This window comes from Ornithodoros turicata, chromosome 7 (genome assembly GCF_037126465.1).
Source record: "Ornithodoros turicata isolate Travis chromosome 7, ASM3712646v1, whole genome shotgun sequence".
NCBI lineage: Eukaryota > Metazoa > Arthropoda > Arachnida > Ixodida > Argasidae > Ornithodoros > Ornithodoros turicata.
Genome location: NC_088207.1, coordinates 24,951,876 through 24,967,519, shown reverse-complemented (window position 1 = coordinate 24,967,519; position 15,644 = coordinate 24,951,876). Strand labels below are relative to the sequence as shown.

At 46.0% G+C, this 15,644-nt stretch overlaps 1 protein-coding gene across 2 annotated transcripts in view; it reads left to right on the top strand.

The window, feature by feature from the left end:
• Nucleotides 1-15,644, top strand: part of LOC135400637 (proto-oncogene tyrosine-protein kinase ROS-like) — an 82,715-nt gene that overhangs the window by 22,978 nt on the left and 44,093 nt on the right. For both annotated transcript variants that reach the window (XM_064632468.1, XM_064632466.1), the window contains exon 2: nucleotides 7,534-7,590. In XM_064632468.1, the coding sequence (XP_064488538.1) occupies nucleotides 7,534-7,590 (57 nt within the window). The remainder of the gene's footprint in view (nucleotides 1-7,533; nucleotides 7,591-15,644) is intronic.

Below are 15,644 nucleotides of genomic sequence, written 5' to 3'. Positions count from 1 at the left end.
GCACAACGAGAAATTGGACCCAGTGAAGGAAATAATTTCACGCGCGTGGTTGTATTTTTTAGAATAGTGTGTCTGCAAAATCGACAGGCTCGAAGCATCCCGTCTTAGCGTTATTTTGCATTTATTATATTTATACGTAACTACTGGTGCGAGTTCGTTTCAATGATTGCGATTGGAAATCTAATCCGCTTTAGGCAGGACGGATCTAAGGTATCGCCAGAACATAACCAAGAACTTGACCAGTTAACTCAATGTAACTGTAACTAGACAGCAACATAGTTACAGTTACTTTATAATTTAGTGCTTATCTCTCTAGTTTTGCGGAGTTGTCGTATTTGTGTCCACTATACCTGTCACCGACTGGTATTCATCACGAAAGTCGCTCACTGAGAAATTACAGTTACTGGTTACAGTTACGGTGCAGTTAATTCCAGTTACCGGTTACAGGTTATTCGCTCAGCAAGTGATTACTTGTAACGATATTTCTTCCCAAGACGGCGTATCAGTATACAAAATACATTGAACATCAATAAAGTGTTACGACACCATTATTCTAGGCTAGGTGCGTCGACTTATTATTGTTTTGCCTTTTTTTGCTGGCTTTTTTAAAAACATCCCCGCATCCGAATTTTCAGTCATAACTGCTTGTGATTCTATGAATAGAATATTTCAATTGTTAACGAAATGTTCATAACATGGCCAAGCCTCACCGAACATGAACCATATCTATGGGCAAAACAGGTTAAAAGCACACTCAACAAATAAGTATGGCCGGCATGAAACTCGTGCCCTTAGGTTGACGGGGAACGAGGGTAGTTATGATTCGTAAATTGTCCGGGGTAGTCATCTTTTTTTTCTTCAATGTGAAAATAAAACTTGCGAAAAATATATCGGTTAACAACTTTTAACTTACCCTTTTTGCTTATTATCATTTGACGTTGCTGTTTTTAACACCCCGTCTCATAGTCATCATCTATTGTTGTTGTTGAGGGGGGGGGGGGGGGGGGTGATGCCGCAATAGCTTGCCGTAACTTGCTCAAAAATGAACTTCACCGCATAGCACGTTCCAGCCAACCATAATCCCGAATTACAAGATTCTCGCCCCCTGGTTTGTTAAAACGGCTGCAGGCGTACGCCTTTTTTGTTCCAATTATGTGCTGCATGTATAAGTTCTACAAAAAAAATAAAAATAAAAGGCGTATGCCTACAGTTTTCAACAAATCAGGGGCGAGAACAATGCCATCCGGGATGACGGTTGGCTAGGAGCGTGCTATGTGGTGAAGTTCATTTTTAACTCACGCACCCTCTACGCACCTCCACCCTTCATCCTCCATCCGTCTTTTGTTTTCTTTCTTTTCTTTTTTTTTGCTATAGTGAATATAATAAGTGAATGAATAATATAGTGAATATAATGAGTTCACCAAACACATGTTGGCTCACTACGCTTATGCCGTTATGTCAATTGACACAAAAAGGCGTACGCCCCACACTTTCCACAAATCGTAAATGATAACGGTATCGTTCTGTGCAATATGGCAGGCCTTCGCCCGTGCGTGCTATGTGGTGAAGTTCTGTATTTTTATTGTGTAAGTGCCTTCTATATGGCAGAGAATGAATGTTGCCCGAAAAGACATCCAATTTCCCGTGCGCGACGACGGTATAACATGCGTAGCGAACTGATACGAGCTCACAAGAGCAGCTCACATCAACTAAGGTTTGACAAAAAGAAACACAGCGCCACGCTGCGGACTCCCGCAGGGGTGGTGCATCTTCAGTTGGCACATCTATAGTCCGTAGCGACCGTTGTGCGAAGCAACGCGGTCTTTCAATTGAACGTAATTGCGCTAAAGCGCAGGCTTGCTTTTGAGCGGGCCTCAATGAATTGTTGCTTTTTCCGATGACCTTCATCTCCCCGTCGGCAAGCCAGATGGGAGTTATGCCCATTATGGTTGTGTCTCTTCGAAAGACGGAGCTAAAAAAAGGTCGTATATATCAGCAATATTTACTCCGTTCAGCGTATATAGCGAACCCTTCGAGAAACTTTGTTGCTACGGCGTCACTTCCGAGTACTGGCGTGTTCTCGTAAACTACACTCTACACTCCTTGAAAACGAACTTCACCACATAACGCGCCGAAGGTCAGCTACTGCACAGAACACTCTAAAAGCAGAGCTTCGCTGCAAATCACGCTGTGCGCCAACCATTCCCACGAATGATACACACTCTAAAAACAGAACTTCGCAGCATAGCACGCTGTGAGCCAAACATTGCCACGAATGATAGCGTTATCGCTTCTGATTCGAAGAAAGTGGGGGGGGGGGGGTGTACGCCTTTTTGTGGCAATTTTCATATATCCAAATTGCCACAAAAAGGCGTACGCCCCCTCTCTCTTCGAATCAGAAGCGATAACGCTATCATTCGTGGCAATGGTTGGCGTACGCTTTCAATAAATCGGCCTGTCTATAACCTTTTTATTCGGGATGATGCACTCTAACAGCAGAACTTCACCGCATGCACGCTGCGTGCATCAACCACACTCTTCACTTCACCGGCTAGCACCTCCATAGGTAACCATTATCTCGAATGACATCGTTCTCGCCCCTTATTTGTTGAAAACGGGAGGCGCACCCTTTTTTGTGACACTTATGCAGTGCATAACAGTCACACAAAAAGGCGTACGCCTCTCGTTTTCTACAAATTCCGGGACAGAACGATGCCATTCGGGATGATGGTTGTCTAGGAGAGTGCTATGCTGTGAAGATCATTCTCAAGTTCCTTGCAGGAGGAGGGTCTTGCTCAATGGCCCCTCTAACACTTTGCACTCCTCGACGAACCCACGCACCCTCTACGCATTTCCACCGTTCACCCTCTATCTCCTCCATATGTATTTGTTTTTGACGTTAAATGACGTTAAATACGGTGTGCCGTATGCTGCTGGGACTTGGACGCACGTTAAAGAATTCTCGGGAGTGCAAAAATTAATCCTCACAGGATCGCAGACGTCGCTCATATAGTCACAGTTGTCTCGATGCGTAAAAACACAAAAGCAGAGCTATAGAGCTCCAAGAGTTGATAAGTACTTCTAAATTTCGTTTATTAAATCCTACTAGAGGTGGCTCAACCTTCTGTGGCTTACCTCGTCTTTGTTTCGCTTTCTTGTAGTCAGAACTGTAACTTTCTTGTAGCCCCAATTGTTGCTTTCTTGTAGGCTACAGTGTCTCTCGATCAACTGGACTCTCGCCCTCTCACTTTATGTCAGAATTACTTGGTCCACTACAAAATCCAGCCCACCAATGCTCTGCCCTAAAACCGCTTCTAACCCTTTTTTGTGGCATCGTACGACTTCGGTCCTCACTGTCAGACGACTCGTTATTCCATTTCACCACAATACCGCCTGCAGTGGGGCAGAGTGTCGCCCCCTGGCGATGAAAATACCCACTGGTCATCATTGAAGTTATTGTTGTTCTTGTAGTCTACAGAACTGTAGCTTTCGCATAGTCAGAATTGTGGTTTCATGTAGATAGATAGATAAGTTTAACTGGATTGTGGTGTATTGGAGCTAGGTGGCTGCCGTAAGGGCGCCTGCAGCTCCAGTTCTTACGCGTTAAAATATAATAATTGGGAGTGATGGAATTTAGAAGCGGTCTTTTATACCGCTGTCTTTTAAGAAAACGCAGAGCGCTTTCAGTGCTTTGGATTGTTGGTGCCTTGTGGGCCATCTTCCGGTAATCTTGCAAAAGGAGAAAGGCCTGTTGTCCAGTGCCGCTAGAGTCTGTTTCATGTATTCTACAGAATTGTAGCTTTCCTGTAGCCTACACACAGAGTCCTACCGATTCAGTGAATCTACGACGTTTCAGAAAACGATGTCGCCCCGAGCTCAATTTTTTGTAAATAAACAGATATCCCCCCTCCCCTCCTCCTCCTCAGACGACCAGAGGCCGAGACGTTAGCTACGTAGTGTACATGGGCGCTTTAGACGAAGAACAGGTGGGGGAGGGCAGGGTGGAGAGATGATCTCCAGAGCAGTGTCGGCGTCGGCCAGTGGAGTCTCCTCCTTGGCCGACGCCTGTTTGACTGCTCGCGCCGACCGCAACGCGATCTCCCGGGATGTCCTGATGTCCATGACCCCCAGAGGTTGTTATTCGCTAAGTGCCTCTGCCAGCGTATACTATGGCGGTACACAACGTATCCAGGGACTTGCATTAGATGTAAATGAACTCTGCATTTGTTTCACGAACCACTACACAATTAAAAAAGAAGAAGAAGGAAAAAAAAAAAAAGAAAACAGCTCCCGTGGCATAGTGGTTAGGATGACCGCTTTTCCACGCCGAGACTGCGAGGTGGCATGGGTCCGAATCCTGTCACCGGCTATGCCGTCTGAGGTTTGTCTGAGGTTTGTGTTTGTCCTTGGGTTTTCCGAAGTCTTTCCAGATGAATGTCGGCACAGTTCCCCGTGAAGTCGGCCCAGGACGCATACTAACCCCCCTGTGCCCCACTCTTTCCTGCTGTCCTCTCTCCATCTGTCCAGGTGTACGCCGCTCATAAGCACAGTTGCTTCGCGGCGCTAACACAGAATAAAAAATAAAAACTCTAAAAACGGACTTTCACAGCATACACCACGCTGTGCGCCAACCATTTATGGGCCGCCGCTAGAGGGCGGTTTTTTAGGCAGTAACATGGGACGCTCTTGACCACGTCGTGTATGCCAATCATCATCACTGATGATATCGCCCTGTCTCTCGATAAGCTGAGAAGGGGGGTGGGGGCGCGTCCTTTTATATATAAACTTTCCTTCCAATGGGAAGATAAAGTGATACAATTCTGAAGCTTGGTTGGCCCAGAATGATCTACGCGACGAACAGCGCTACCTGTCAGTGCCTAAAAATCCGCTCTCTACTTATCGCTTCCGAATCGAAGCGAGAGGGGGCGTACGCCTCTTTGTGGCAATTGTCGTATATACGTATAAATTGCCACGGTGGTGATAGTAACGTCCTGTCGTTTGTGCCTCACAGCCACAAAAGGCGTACGCCTCTTATCTCTTCGGATTTAAGCAACATTTGTGGCAATGGTTGGCTTATGCAGTTGAGTTACTTGTCATAAAAAGGCGTATGCCGCTCGGCGCTTTCCGTATAATGGTTGGCCTTGGAGCCCGTTACGTGGTGAAGTTGTGTTTTAAGAATGTGCACACTGCAGAGAAAATGAGCAAAACCACGACAGATAAAACGGCGTAAATGGAGGCAACTGGTAGACAAACTTCGCAGTAAACAAACACGGGGGAGGGGGCGGGGACGGTGGTAAACAAACAGGAGCTTCGCCCCAGCTCGGGCTTGTTTACCACGACAGTGTCTTGTGTGCAGTGATACTTCCTCGTGGACGTACGCGAAAATAGAATCCTCTCACATTCGGAGAAGAAACCCGTTTCTTAAGTTTCATATTTCTTACGTTTCTGTTTTAACTTCTCGGTGGCAACGATGCAGCAAAGGCCGTTATTCTCGTTTTTATTTTTATTTTTATTGCTTTGTCTCCTCCCCCCTCCAGTTCATGCGCAAGTGACTGGCGCATGTCTGTGTCTCGGCTCATTGGAAACATCAGTGTCGAGTTCCCCCCTCGAGTGCCCCAAAGAAATGGTTAGACCAGAAACAAGCGACCCTTGTTTTTTGTGCGGGGTACCAGGCGCCCTTATTTACTTTGTCGGACTCGTTGGGAATTTTCCCCCACTCGCATTTTCTTTTTCTCCGTTGCGCTTTTCGCTTTTGTTTCCTCGTTTTCTTCGTTGTTGTGTTATGTCTCTGTTCTGTGTTGGCATTGAAGGTGGTCCTTTCTCTGGCGCCTGATTTGAAGCGTGTTATAATGGCCAATGAAATGCTACTCTTAGGCTCCTCGCATTTCGTGTGCAGGGGGCCGTATAAAATATGAATATCTCGTATAGTACACGCGAGTGTTACACAATGATTTATGAAGACCCCACTACACCCTTTAAATGTCTTGAGACCCCCCTTTCTTTCCGGTGCATCTCCTATACGAGGGACTCCCTCATTACAGCCTTATAGACACATATCCGTGATGATACGTAAGGCAGCTACAACTTTAACGTAACTGTAATAGCGATCTTTCTCCCAATTTCTTGCAACCCTCCTCCCCTGTCACAAAAAGGCTTACGCCTACCACTTCCAACAAACTATCATTCTGAATGGAGGTTGGTTCTGATAGCGTAATACGACGAAGTCATGTTTGTGATTAGTTTAGGTTAGGTCGGGTCACTATCACGTGTGCTCCTTTGGCATGCTTTTTGTAATATTCCCTTCCCTTCTTTTCAAACAGCATTAAACATATGCCCCTCCCCCCTCAACTTGTAGCTTGAGTCGCTGCAGTGTCCACGACCACGCATGTTGTACAATCATTGGAACTTGTAACGTTGGCGTTGTGTGTGGCGACCGCGGTTTTGCGATTGAGAGTTGAGTTGAGTTGAGTTGAGAAATAAAAAAATGGAGAAGCGAGAGCGATTGAGAGCTAATTCATGCCACATGGTAGCAGACTTGTGCCCGTTACCAAAAAATAGGAACTAAATACCGTTACCCGTTACTTCAGAAAAAAGTAACTAAATACGTTACTCGTTACCAACATACAAAAGTAATGAGTTACTTTTTCGTTACCGCCGCATAGTTAAAGGAGCCAACAAACATGCCGTCACTTGCCTTCAACTCATTATTAATGAGAAATTGCACTTCACAAGAACCTGATACTCGAAATTTACATAAGTGATCTTCGTTCTCTTTCGTGTGATGACGTCTGCTGCCGAAGTGGGGGTGATCGGAGGTTTATGAAAACACAAGAAAAGACACCGGCTTTCGTGCCACCGATCACCAACGGTTCCCAAAAACAGACGAGGGGCTGCGTCATAATTTAGGGCTCTCAGAAGCTTAGCAAAGACAAGAAAAGGCTAGAAGTCGAAACGCGTTTTTTGTAGCCATAGCACAATTGGTACCCATCCTTGGGAAGGAGTGATGGTCGGAGATTACGGAAACAAGAGAAAAGACAAGGGCCTTCGTTTAAGACGATTCAGCACGTCAACACATCCAACGAGGGACTGCAATAATACTTTGAGTCACACGTGGTCGTGGGTGTCACGCAGGTCCACGCATTGCGCCACATGGAGTGCCGAAATGTGCTCCCCCGCGCTGAACAAAAGGAACGAGTAACGTCAGTAACGAGTTACCAATTTTTGTAACTGATTCCGTTACTATTACCATTTTTTAAAAAGTAACTGAATCGTTACTTCGTTACCAAAAAAAGTAACCGTTACCAAGTAACCAGTTACTTGCAACGAGTTAGGCACAACTCTGCATGGTAGCTTCATCATATCATGATACAATTTCGCAAAAATCAACGAAGCTGCCACCGTCGCACGTCATACCTTCGAAATGTGCGCAGTTGTGGAGCGTGTTTTTCGTGGTCGCTCCCATAATGCCCCGTCTTTATTCTTATAATATATTGCAGAATGTAAACACTTACACATTTTCGTTTATTGTTGCAGGTTCTGGAGCAAGAGGATTTCAACATTATTTGCAGCGAGGATTGCAGGCTAGAAAAGGTAGGCTCCTCCTTTTTTACAAATGACATTCACCCGAGGTTTTTCATAGAACGAAAGGCGTCGCAAAATGCGGAAAAACAACCGCCAGCGAACTACTGTCACGCCCCCACGTCAAATATGGGTGTGATGCCGCGCAAGAATATCCCATGGCGTCTTTAGACTCAGCTATTCAGCCACGAGCAAACATCCGTTCACATTTGCTGTCAGGATATAGTACTTGTCGCAGTTTACATAACATTGATTCTTACGAAGCGACGGGACAGCGGTCACAAGAAATGCATTTGAATGCAACATATTTGGAATTCGATAGCAATTAATCGAAAATTGTGAAATTAAAAGGGCACTAAAGTACAGAAATTCCTCCCCTCCGAATGAAAGATGCACTTAACTTGACCAACGCAAAAAGAACGACATTCATCGGTTGACTGGTTGGTGATTTAATTGAAAAGCCGCAATATACGCTTTCCCTTTCCTTCCTTCTCAAAAGGGAAGAGGCTTCTCATTGATCCCCTCACACGCTCTCCCATGATAATTGGACAAATTGTTTGTGCGGACCAATGAAAGCCCGCCCCGCATGCAAATAGGTATGAGATGCATTTTGCATCGCATGCCTCCGGTTTGCCACACCAGTTGGGGGTATCCCGAAATGCCACTGTTAAGAATCAACCGTTTAGAATCCCATATGCTCAAAATCCCAAACGGCGCTATCGTAGCGTTGCGTGCGTGCCCAACTTTGGGGAGCCCCCTCCCCCCCCAAACAGCGTGGCGAGCTGTCAAAAAACACCTAAGCTAACTTAACCTCTGAAAACTAACCTAACCTAACCACATTCTAATAATTTTTGCTGCTCCGATGTGACCGCCTTGCTAAGCCTTGCGGTCGCCAAAAACCTGGTTTTTATTAACGACAATCACTTCAACTGGCGTCAAAATGACGCAATACTGCGAGGTGTGTCAGTAATATGTATTATTCAACACTATCATTCAGCCATTCTTCATATTAAAGCTTTAAATCAGGGATTTTGAACATCTGGGATTTTAAATTGTGGATTCTTAACGGTGGAATATCGTGGCATCCCCCACCAGTTCCCGTGGCAAACTGGGCTACGATAATGGCATGTCATGCTGAGACTGGCAGGTTATTCGTGTTCGAATACGGCCAGCGGATGTGCTATCTGGGTGTTTCCCCTGGCAGCAGCACAATATATTGTCCCAATATTGGCCCAATCTTGGCGATATTGGCCCAATCTTGGTACAATATTGGGCCAAGATGTGATTGGGGGTTCTCCTCAGGCACTGTGAGCCCGTGAGGGAAATGTCGGCACGGTTCCCTGTGAAGTCAGCCCTGGACGCACGATCCGTCCCCGCGATAGTCGTGATGTTGCTCGCCTGAGCATGGCCGACTCTATATACGGCAAGCGGTTCCATCATCATATGCCACCGACTTGCCAGGAGCTCATTTGCTTTCATGCTCGTTTGGTGATGTATGCTTCCGTTGTACGCCTCACGTGAACTCTTAAAACAGAACTTCACCACAGAGTACGCCGAAAGCCAAACATTGCAAAGAATGGTACTGTTAGTTAACGTGCTTATAATTTCTGGAAAGCGCGGGGCGTATACGCCTTTTTGTGACAATTAACGTAACCGTTACACTCTAAAAACAGAACTTCACCGCATAGCACGCTGTGCGTAACCGTTGCCATGAATGATAGGGTTATCGCTTTTGATTCGAAGAGAGAGAGGGGCGTGCGCCTTTTTGTGGCATTTTGGATATATGAAAATTGACACAAAAAGGCGTACGCCTCCCTCTGTCTTCCAATCACAGACGATAACCCTATCACTCGTAGCAATGGTTGGCGCACAGTGTTCTATGCGGTGAAGTTCTGTTTTTAGAGTGCATACAGTGTGTTTCAGCTAAATCCCTGAGCTAAATAATTCGCGAACGGGTGCACCAATCGAAGAACTTTCTTTTTTACAAGTATCTGCCCGATACCACTTACAAGCTGCGCACCATGTGAATCAGTAGGAGGCTCTCATTATTTAAATAAAAATTCCAATGAAAAACATAGCTTCTAAAGCCTTCGGACACCTTTTAGAGGAAAATCTGCCGCCGAAGCGGGTCGTTTGTTGCAGTAATTAATTGGTTTCGGTTTACATATTTTGTTTTCGCGGCTGGTCGCGGTGAAGCGCAAAAGGACGCTCTTCCACCCCCTTATCGACCAATGAATTACGCGTTCTTGAGCTTACTTCGCAACGGGGAGTGCCGAAGAAAAACGGCGTCAGACAGGCTTCGCAAGTCCCCCACCCCGCTTGTCTGACTGATATGCGCCATCTCTCTATTAGGATCGCACGGACGAAACACATTTAATCAGTCTAGAGAACGGGTCTTTAGCGCTCTTCGTGGCATAAGTCGTTCTACACTCTAAAAACAGAACTTCACGGCATAGCACGCTGTGCGCCAACCATTGTCGCGAATGATATGGTTATCGCTTCTGATTCGAAGAGAGATGGGGGCGTACGCCTTTTTGTGGAAATTTGGATATATGAAAATTGCGACAAAAAGGCGTACGCCCCCCTCTCTCTTCCAATCGGAAGCGATAACCCTATCATTCTTGGCAATGGTTGGAGCACAGCGCGCTATGCGGTGAAGCTCTGTTTTTAGACTGTAGGCCAACCAACCTCCAGAGTTGTATCGTTTTATCTTCTGATTGGAAAGAGAGCTGATACATAAAAAGGTGTGCACCCCCTTTCTCAGCTTATCAGGAGAGAGAGCGATATCATCCGCGATTATGACTGGCATATTGCGTGCTATGCGGTCAAGAGCGCCCTCTGTTACACTCTAAAAACATAACTTCACCGCATAGCACGCTGTGCGCCAACCATTGCCATGAATGATAGTGCTATCGCTTCTGATTCGAAGAGAGAGGATGGCGTACGCCTTTTTGTGTTAATTATCATACATTCAAATTGACACAAAAAGGGAGCGATCGAATCGGAATCAGAATCGATAACCCTATCACTCGTGGCAATGGTTGACGCACAGGCGTGCCATGCGGTGAAGTTCTACTTGTAGAGTGTATAGTGCCTAAAAATTCGCTCTCTATTCATCACGTAGCATACCTGGGTAAATTACTTCTAAAATGTAATTAAATTACATTACTCATTACTCCAGTTAGAATTTAATTAAATTAGATTACTCATTACTGCGATTGAAATGTAATTAAATTACATTACAATTACTACGAAAAAGTAACAAAGTCATTACTGCGAGTTTAATCGTAATGATATTGTGGATGTGGAAATTCATTGCCAGACAACACTACGTTGTAAAAACGACACATTTTATTCTGTGCCGGTAGCGTGGGTCACCGTTCTTACACTCTTTCTGCCAAGTGCCAACACAGAAGACACAGTCGATTCTTTTGTAAAAAAGTAATGAGTAATGTCAAGGGACCGTGGTAATGTCATTAAAATTACTGCCAAAATGTAATTAAATTACATTACAAATTACATAATATCAAAAGTAATTCATTACAGTAATGGCATTACTACCCAGGTATGTCACGTAGTATACCTTGATATCACATGCTTTCCACTTTTTCTTCAGCACTATACCCGTTCACTTCAGCACTCCACTCATTCACACGGTGCGCAGCTTATCGGACAGATACGCGTAAAAAAGAAAGTTCTTCGATTGGTGCACCCGTTCGCGAATCATTTAGCCAGGGGATTTAACTGAAACACCCTGTATACGATGTTGCTTGGTATTGCCTCGTTTCTGTTATCGGCCGCAAGAGGAGCACAACGTAATCGCTGAAAGAACGCACAGACGATTTGATAATGAAGTGGTCTTGATTTAGAACGTGCATTGACATCGAGAGAGAGAGAGAGAGAGAGAGCTCTGCACAGTGTACATAACAGAATTATACGTCACCGTGGCTACGTCACAAAATATAGACTGCGTCAACGTCATCAGCCGTCCCAGGCTCCTGGCTTTCGTTAATGGGCACTTCCTCATTAGGTGCAATTGGGTCGCAGACCTCCGCTGCTTCCACGTAGTACATCTAACAATAGAGGTCCTTGATTCGCTCGAAATCATCAGGATCTCTGTTGAGTAATTACAGCCGTGCAACTCTATCCTTCGGTCATCAGTCTCGAGTCAAGAACCCTATCGTGACTGTATCTGTTTGTTGCGCAACGTTTCCTGGTAAACGTTAGTGCAGTCCACAAAACTCGTTGTCAACTCCCCGAGATTTAATTCTTCCTATTTGCGCCTGAAGAACATGTAAAATGCCTGTCTGTATCGCTTGGGCACGGGCCAAGTTGCGGCGACGAAAGCGTCTGTGCTAACAGAAAAATAACGATGCTATTAAACTTACATCATACCGCTAAATATATTACACAAAAAGGTCTAGTGCAGTCTCTTGGAAGAGAAGACACAGATCGGTATTTCGTTGTCATGGTTTCCTTCAACAAGAAAGCTCTGGAACAGGGCTTCAGCGTTTTGGGAGCCAAAAAAAAAAAAAAATAGCGCCATCGCCGTGTGTGTCGAACGTTAATGACATGCAACTCTGCAGCACGTGTAACGTGTAATCAAAGGTCGACTCTGCGTGACTTCAGGCCTCTGAGCAAGAACAGCACGATTGTACTGTCCCGTCACCCGCCCGTGCCGCGCAGGGCGCGAGGGCACTCAGATTTGTCTCGTCGGCATCCAACCGTGGGACCTCGAGTAATTTGAGCCCCCCAACGCCTAATCTGGCTAGGCGAGATATCAAGAGGATACCCTCTGTGATACCGTCTCGGAGCTCGCTTACTGGGGCGGTTTGAGATTCGCCCAGATTATCAATACAGCCGTCAACGGGGCCCGCTTAATCTTCTTCCCTGTTACGGAGGCGTCCCGGGGCATCAACCGTACCGCACTTTGACCTTGCATATAGGTCGATACAAGGGTGAAATATTCGGATTTTATGTCGAGGTCCCCTAAACACAGAGGAGTGTGGGGCGATTGCGATATTTGCACGCCGTTGTTGCGCACATGCGAGTGTGCATCGTCATGGCTGTCTATAGTCTTGAGGTATTTCGCCAGGGCACGTAGCGCGGGTTGTCGGTGCTGCTTTAGCCAGCTCCCCAGCACCTTCTCAACGCCAAAAGGTCGATGATCTAATTTATCGAGGGCGTTCTTCAGTGTTTGCCGACAAGAGTCGAAGCGACGACGGCAGGTGACGAGCACGTGCTTCGTGTCCTCTTGGGGTTCCGCAAGTTGAGCAGTTCAGCGAGCTAACGACACCTACCTTATGAAGGAATGCCACTGTAAACGGGACGTTGAGTCGCTGGTAATAGACTCCAACGACCGTTGCATCTTAGATGGGAGGCAGTGGGTGCAGTTGTGGTCGAGCTTGCAGCGTTCGCGTGGGGAGCGAGTGCTGCATGACGTCGCGTAGCCATGGAGTTAGAGAGGCGACTACGTATTGAGGTGAGCAAGTAGCTTAACGCACTCGACCGGCCCGCAAACTTGAGCTCTCACATATACGGATACATGCCACACCACATAGCACGGTGAAGGCCAGCCACTGCACAGAATGATACCTTTATCACTCCGAATTTGGGGAAAGCGCGGGACTTACGCCTCTTTTTTTGAACTGCATGAGTGTTCTGGTTATTAACCATATGTTATTACGATATGTCGTTCGGGATGGTGATTGGCTAAGAGCGTGCTATGCGGAGCTATGAGCGAACGTCCCGTATTTCTCCCGAATATGGTGACATCGGATTACGTCACTACCGAAACACGTCCCAAAAATAGAAGCCTCAGTGTGTTTCCTGTATCATCCTGCACTATATACGAGATCAATGATCACATCGTCCCGCAGAAGACATCATTCAGTCGCGTTCACGGCCATGACTGCATGAAACACTCGAGGGTTCCCCCTCTACGTCAACAATATACGACGGGAATCCACGCGGAGCAACGAGTCCTCAGCGTGCATCTATTTTCATTCTCATCCACTACCATATACCACGCACTATATCATAGATGCACGTGAATGGTTCTCACGTGATGGATCGCGCGGACGACTCAGTGCCGTTGATGCAGACGCCGTTCCGTTGATCGAGGATTCGCGCCTCGTCGTGCAGATCACGTGTTTGTGCGAAGGACTCACATAACGGAGTCTCTTGTTGGACCGTGTTAGTCGTTGAGTGAAGGAATATGGGGGGAATCTAACGAGGCCTTTCACCTCAGCCTTCGTTACGAGATGCATCTTGGTGGGTCGCGTGCGCTGGTCGCCGGGTGGCTATCCGATGGGGAATGAGGCTGCATCTGGGAGTGATCGGAGGCCGATGAAGTGCGAGGCGACACGTGGTCTCGAGATTGGGAGTGGTACATGTGGGCAAAATAGTTGGGATAACGGTGTAGTTTGGTGGCCCCTGCACTTGTGTGTGTGTGTGTGTGTGGTTGTTGTGCGGCGACGGCAACGGGGCAAGGAGCGTAAAAATAAAGCGAGACAAAGACGTGAAGATTAGGTTGTCCGACGTGCATCGGAGCAACGTATGTGCGCTACTGCACTCTTTAGAAAAAAAGGTGTACTTTAACTCATTTTCCTTGCCACATATATCACTGCCTTTTGGAGAGTACAATTGGTCTCAAAAAGGGGTGTCCTCACTCCCTTCAGGGAGTGAGGAGACCCTTTAACTCCCTACTGGAGAGTAATTGTACACTGTGATATATGTGGCAAGGGTGTACTCCCCAAAAAAGAGTTACTGTACACATATTTTTTAAGAGTGTAGAAAGGAAGTGAGCGCAAGCTAGAGCCAAGTTAATTCAAGGGAAAAGAATAAAGACACTAACATGTACAAGAAGGATTATACCAGACGTTGTTTAATAGCACTCTAGCCTAGTGTACGCCTTCTTTATTCTTCCCAGCACAGTAAATACAACACATTGCAATCTAGTTACAAATGAAGTAATTATGACATAAGCTTTTTTTTTTTTTTTTTTTTTTTTTTTGCTATCTCGCAGATGTACAGATATACCTCATCGCGTTGTTTCCATTTGGCGTGTTTTTCTGAGGCACGTTTGCTTTTCTTCAGTTTCCAGTCATTTGGTACAAGACTCTCGATAGTGTCGCAAAGACGACGATAACGACGTTGAGTGTGAATAAAAACAGGGGTTACGACCGTCTTTTGATTGGGCGAAGAAGAAGAAGAAGAAAACGACGCTCCTAGCCAACCATCACCTCTAATGATATCGTTATCTGCCCTGATTTGTTGAAAACGTTGTGACACTTATGCTGTTCATAATTGTTACAAAAAAGGCGTACGCCTCCCGTTTACAACAAACCAGGGGAGATAACGATATCATTCGAGATGATGGTTGGCTACGAGCGTGCTATGCGGTAAAGTTCAGTTCTAAGAGTGTGTCCAAAGTCGCTGGCTGCATCTTTTCTCAACAGTAACGCTAGTAACGTTACAGATAGTATACTGGGGATAAGGCGTTGCCTAGTTTGCATTGTAAGCAAGAGAGGGAGCAGAAAAGAAAGAAATCCTCAAACACGTGCCAGAGACCTTTAACTCGTTCTCACATTATGTACGTGTGCGTGGAGCTTCGCAATCTATGCACCCCATTATAGACCATAGCACATATCTCCCGAGCGCATGATACAAGACCGTGGTATGTAGAAGAACACTAAGAAATATGAAAGCGTTCTCCCGGGCCTCGCCTATAAGAAAGTGATGCGTGTTCGGATAGCTGGACCCCGGGCAGACAGCGCTGATAAAGTGGTAATCGGACGAGGCCTGTGCAAGGCCGTCCGGGGAGCCGTCAGCACTCTTCTGCTTATAGCACAAGTCTTGCACAGTCGAGCCACATTCCGAGCCTTTTTGGAACAACACTATAAATGAAAATAGTTGTGTACTGCACAAACAAATGTTTTAGGAAATGGAGTGTCTCTAGAAAAATATATTTCTTAGGTGTGGTTTGAAACGTCAGGCTCCGAGTGGAATTGTTGCTGCCTTGGGGCAACGAGGCATGCATTATTGCAGCAATGGTGGAGATTATG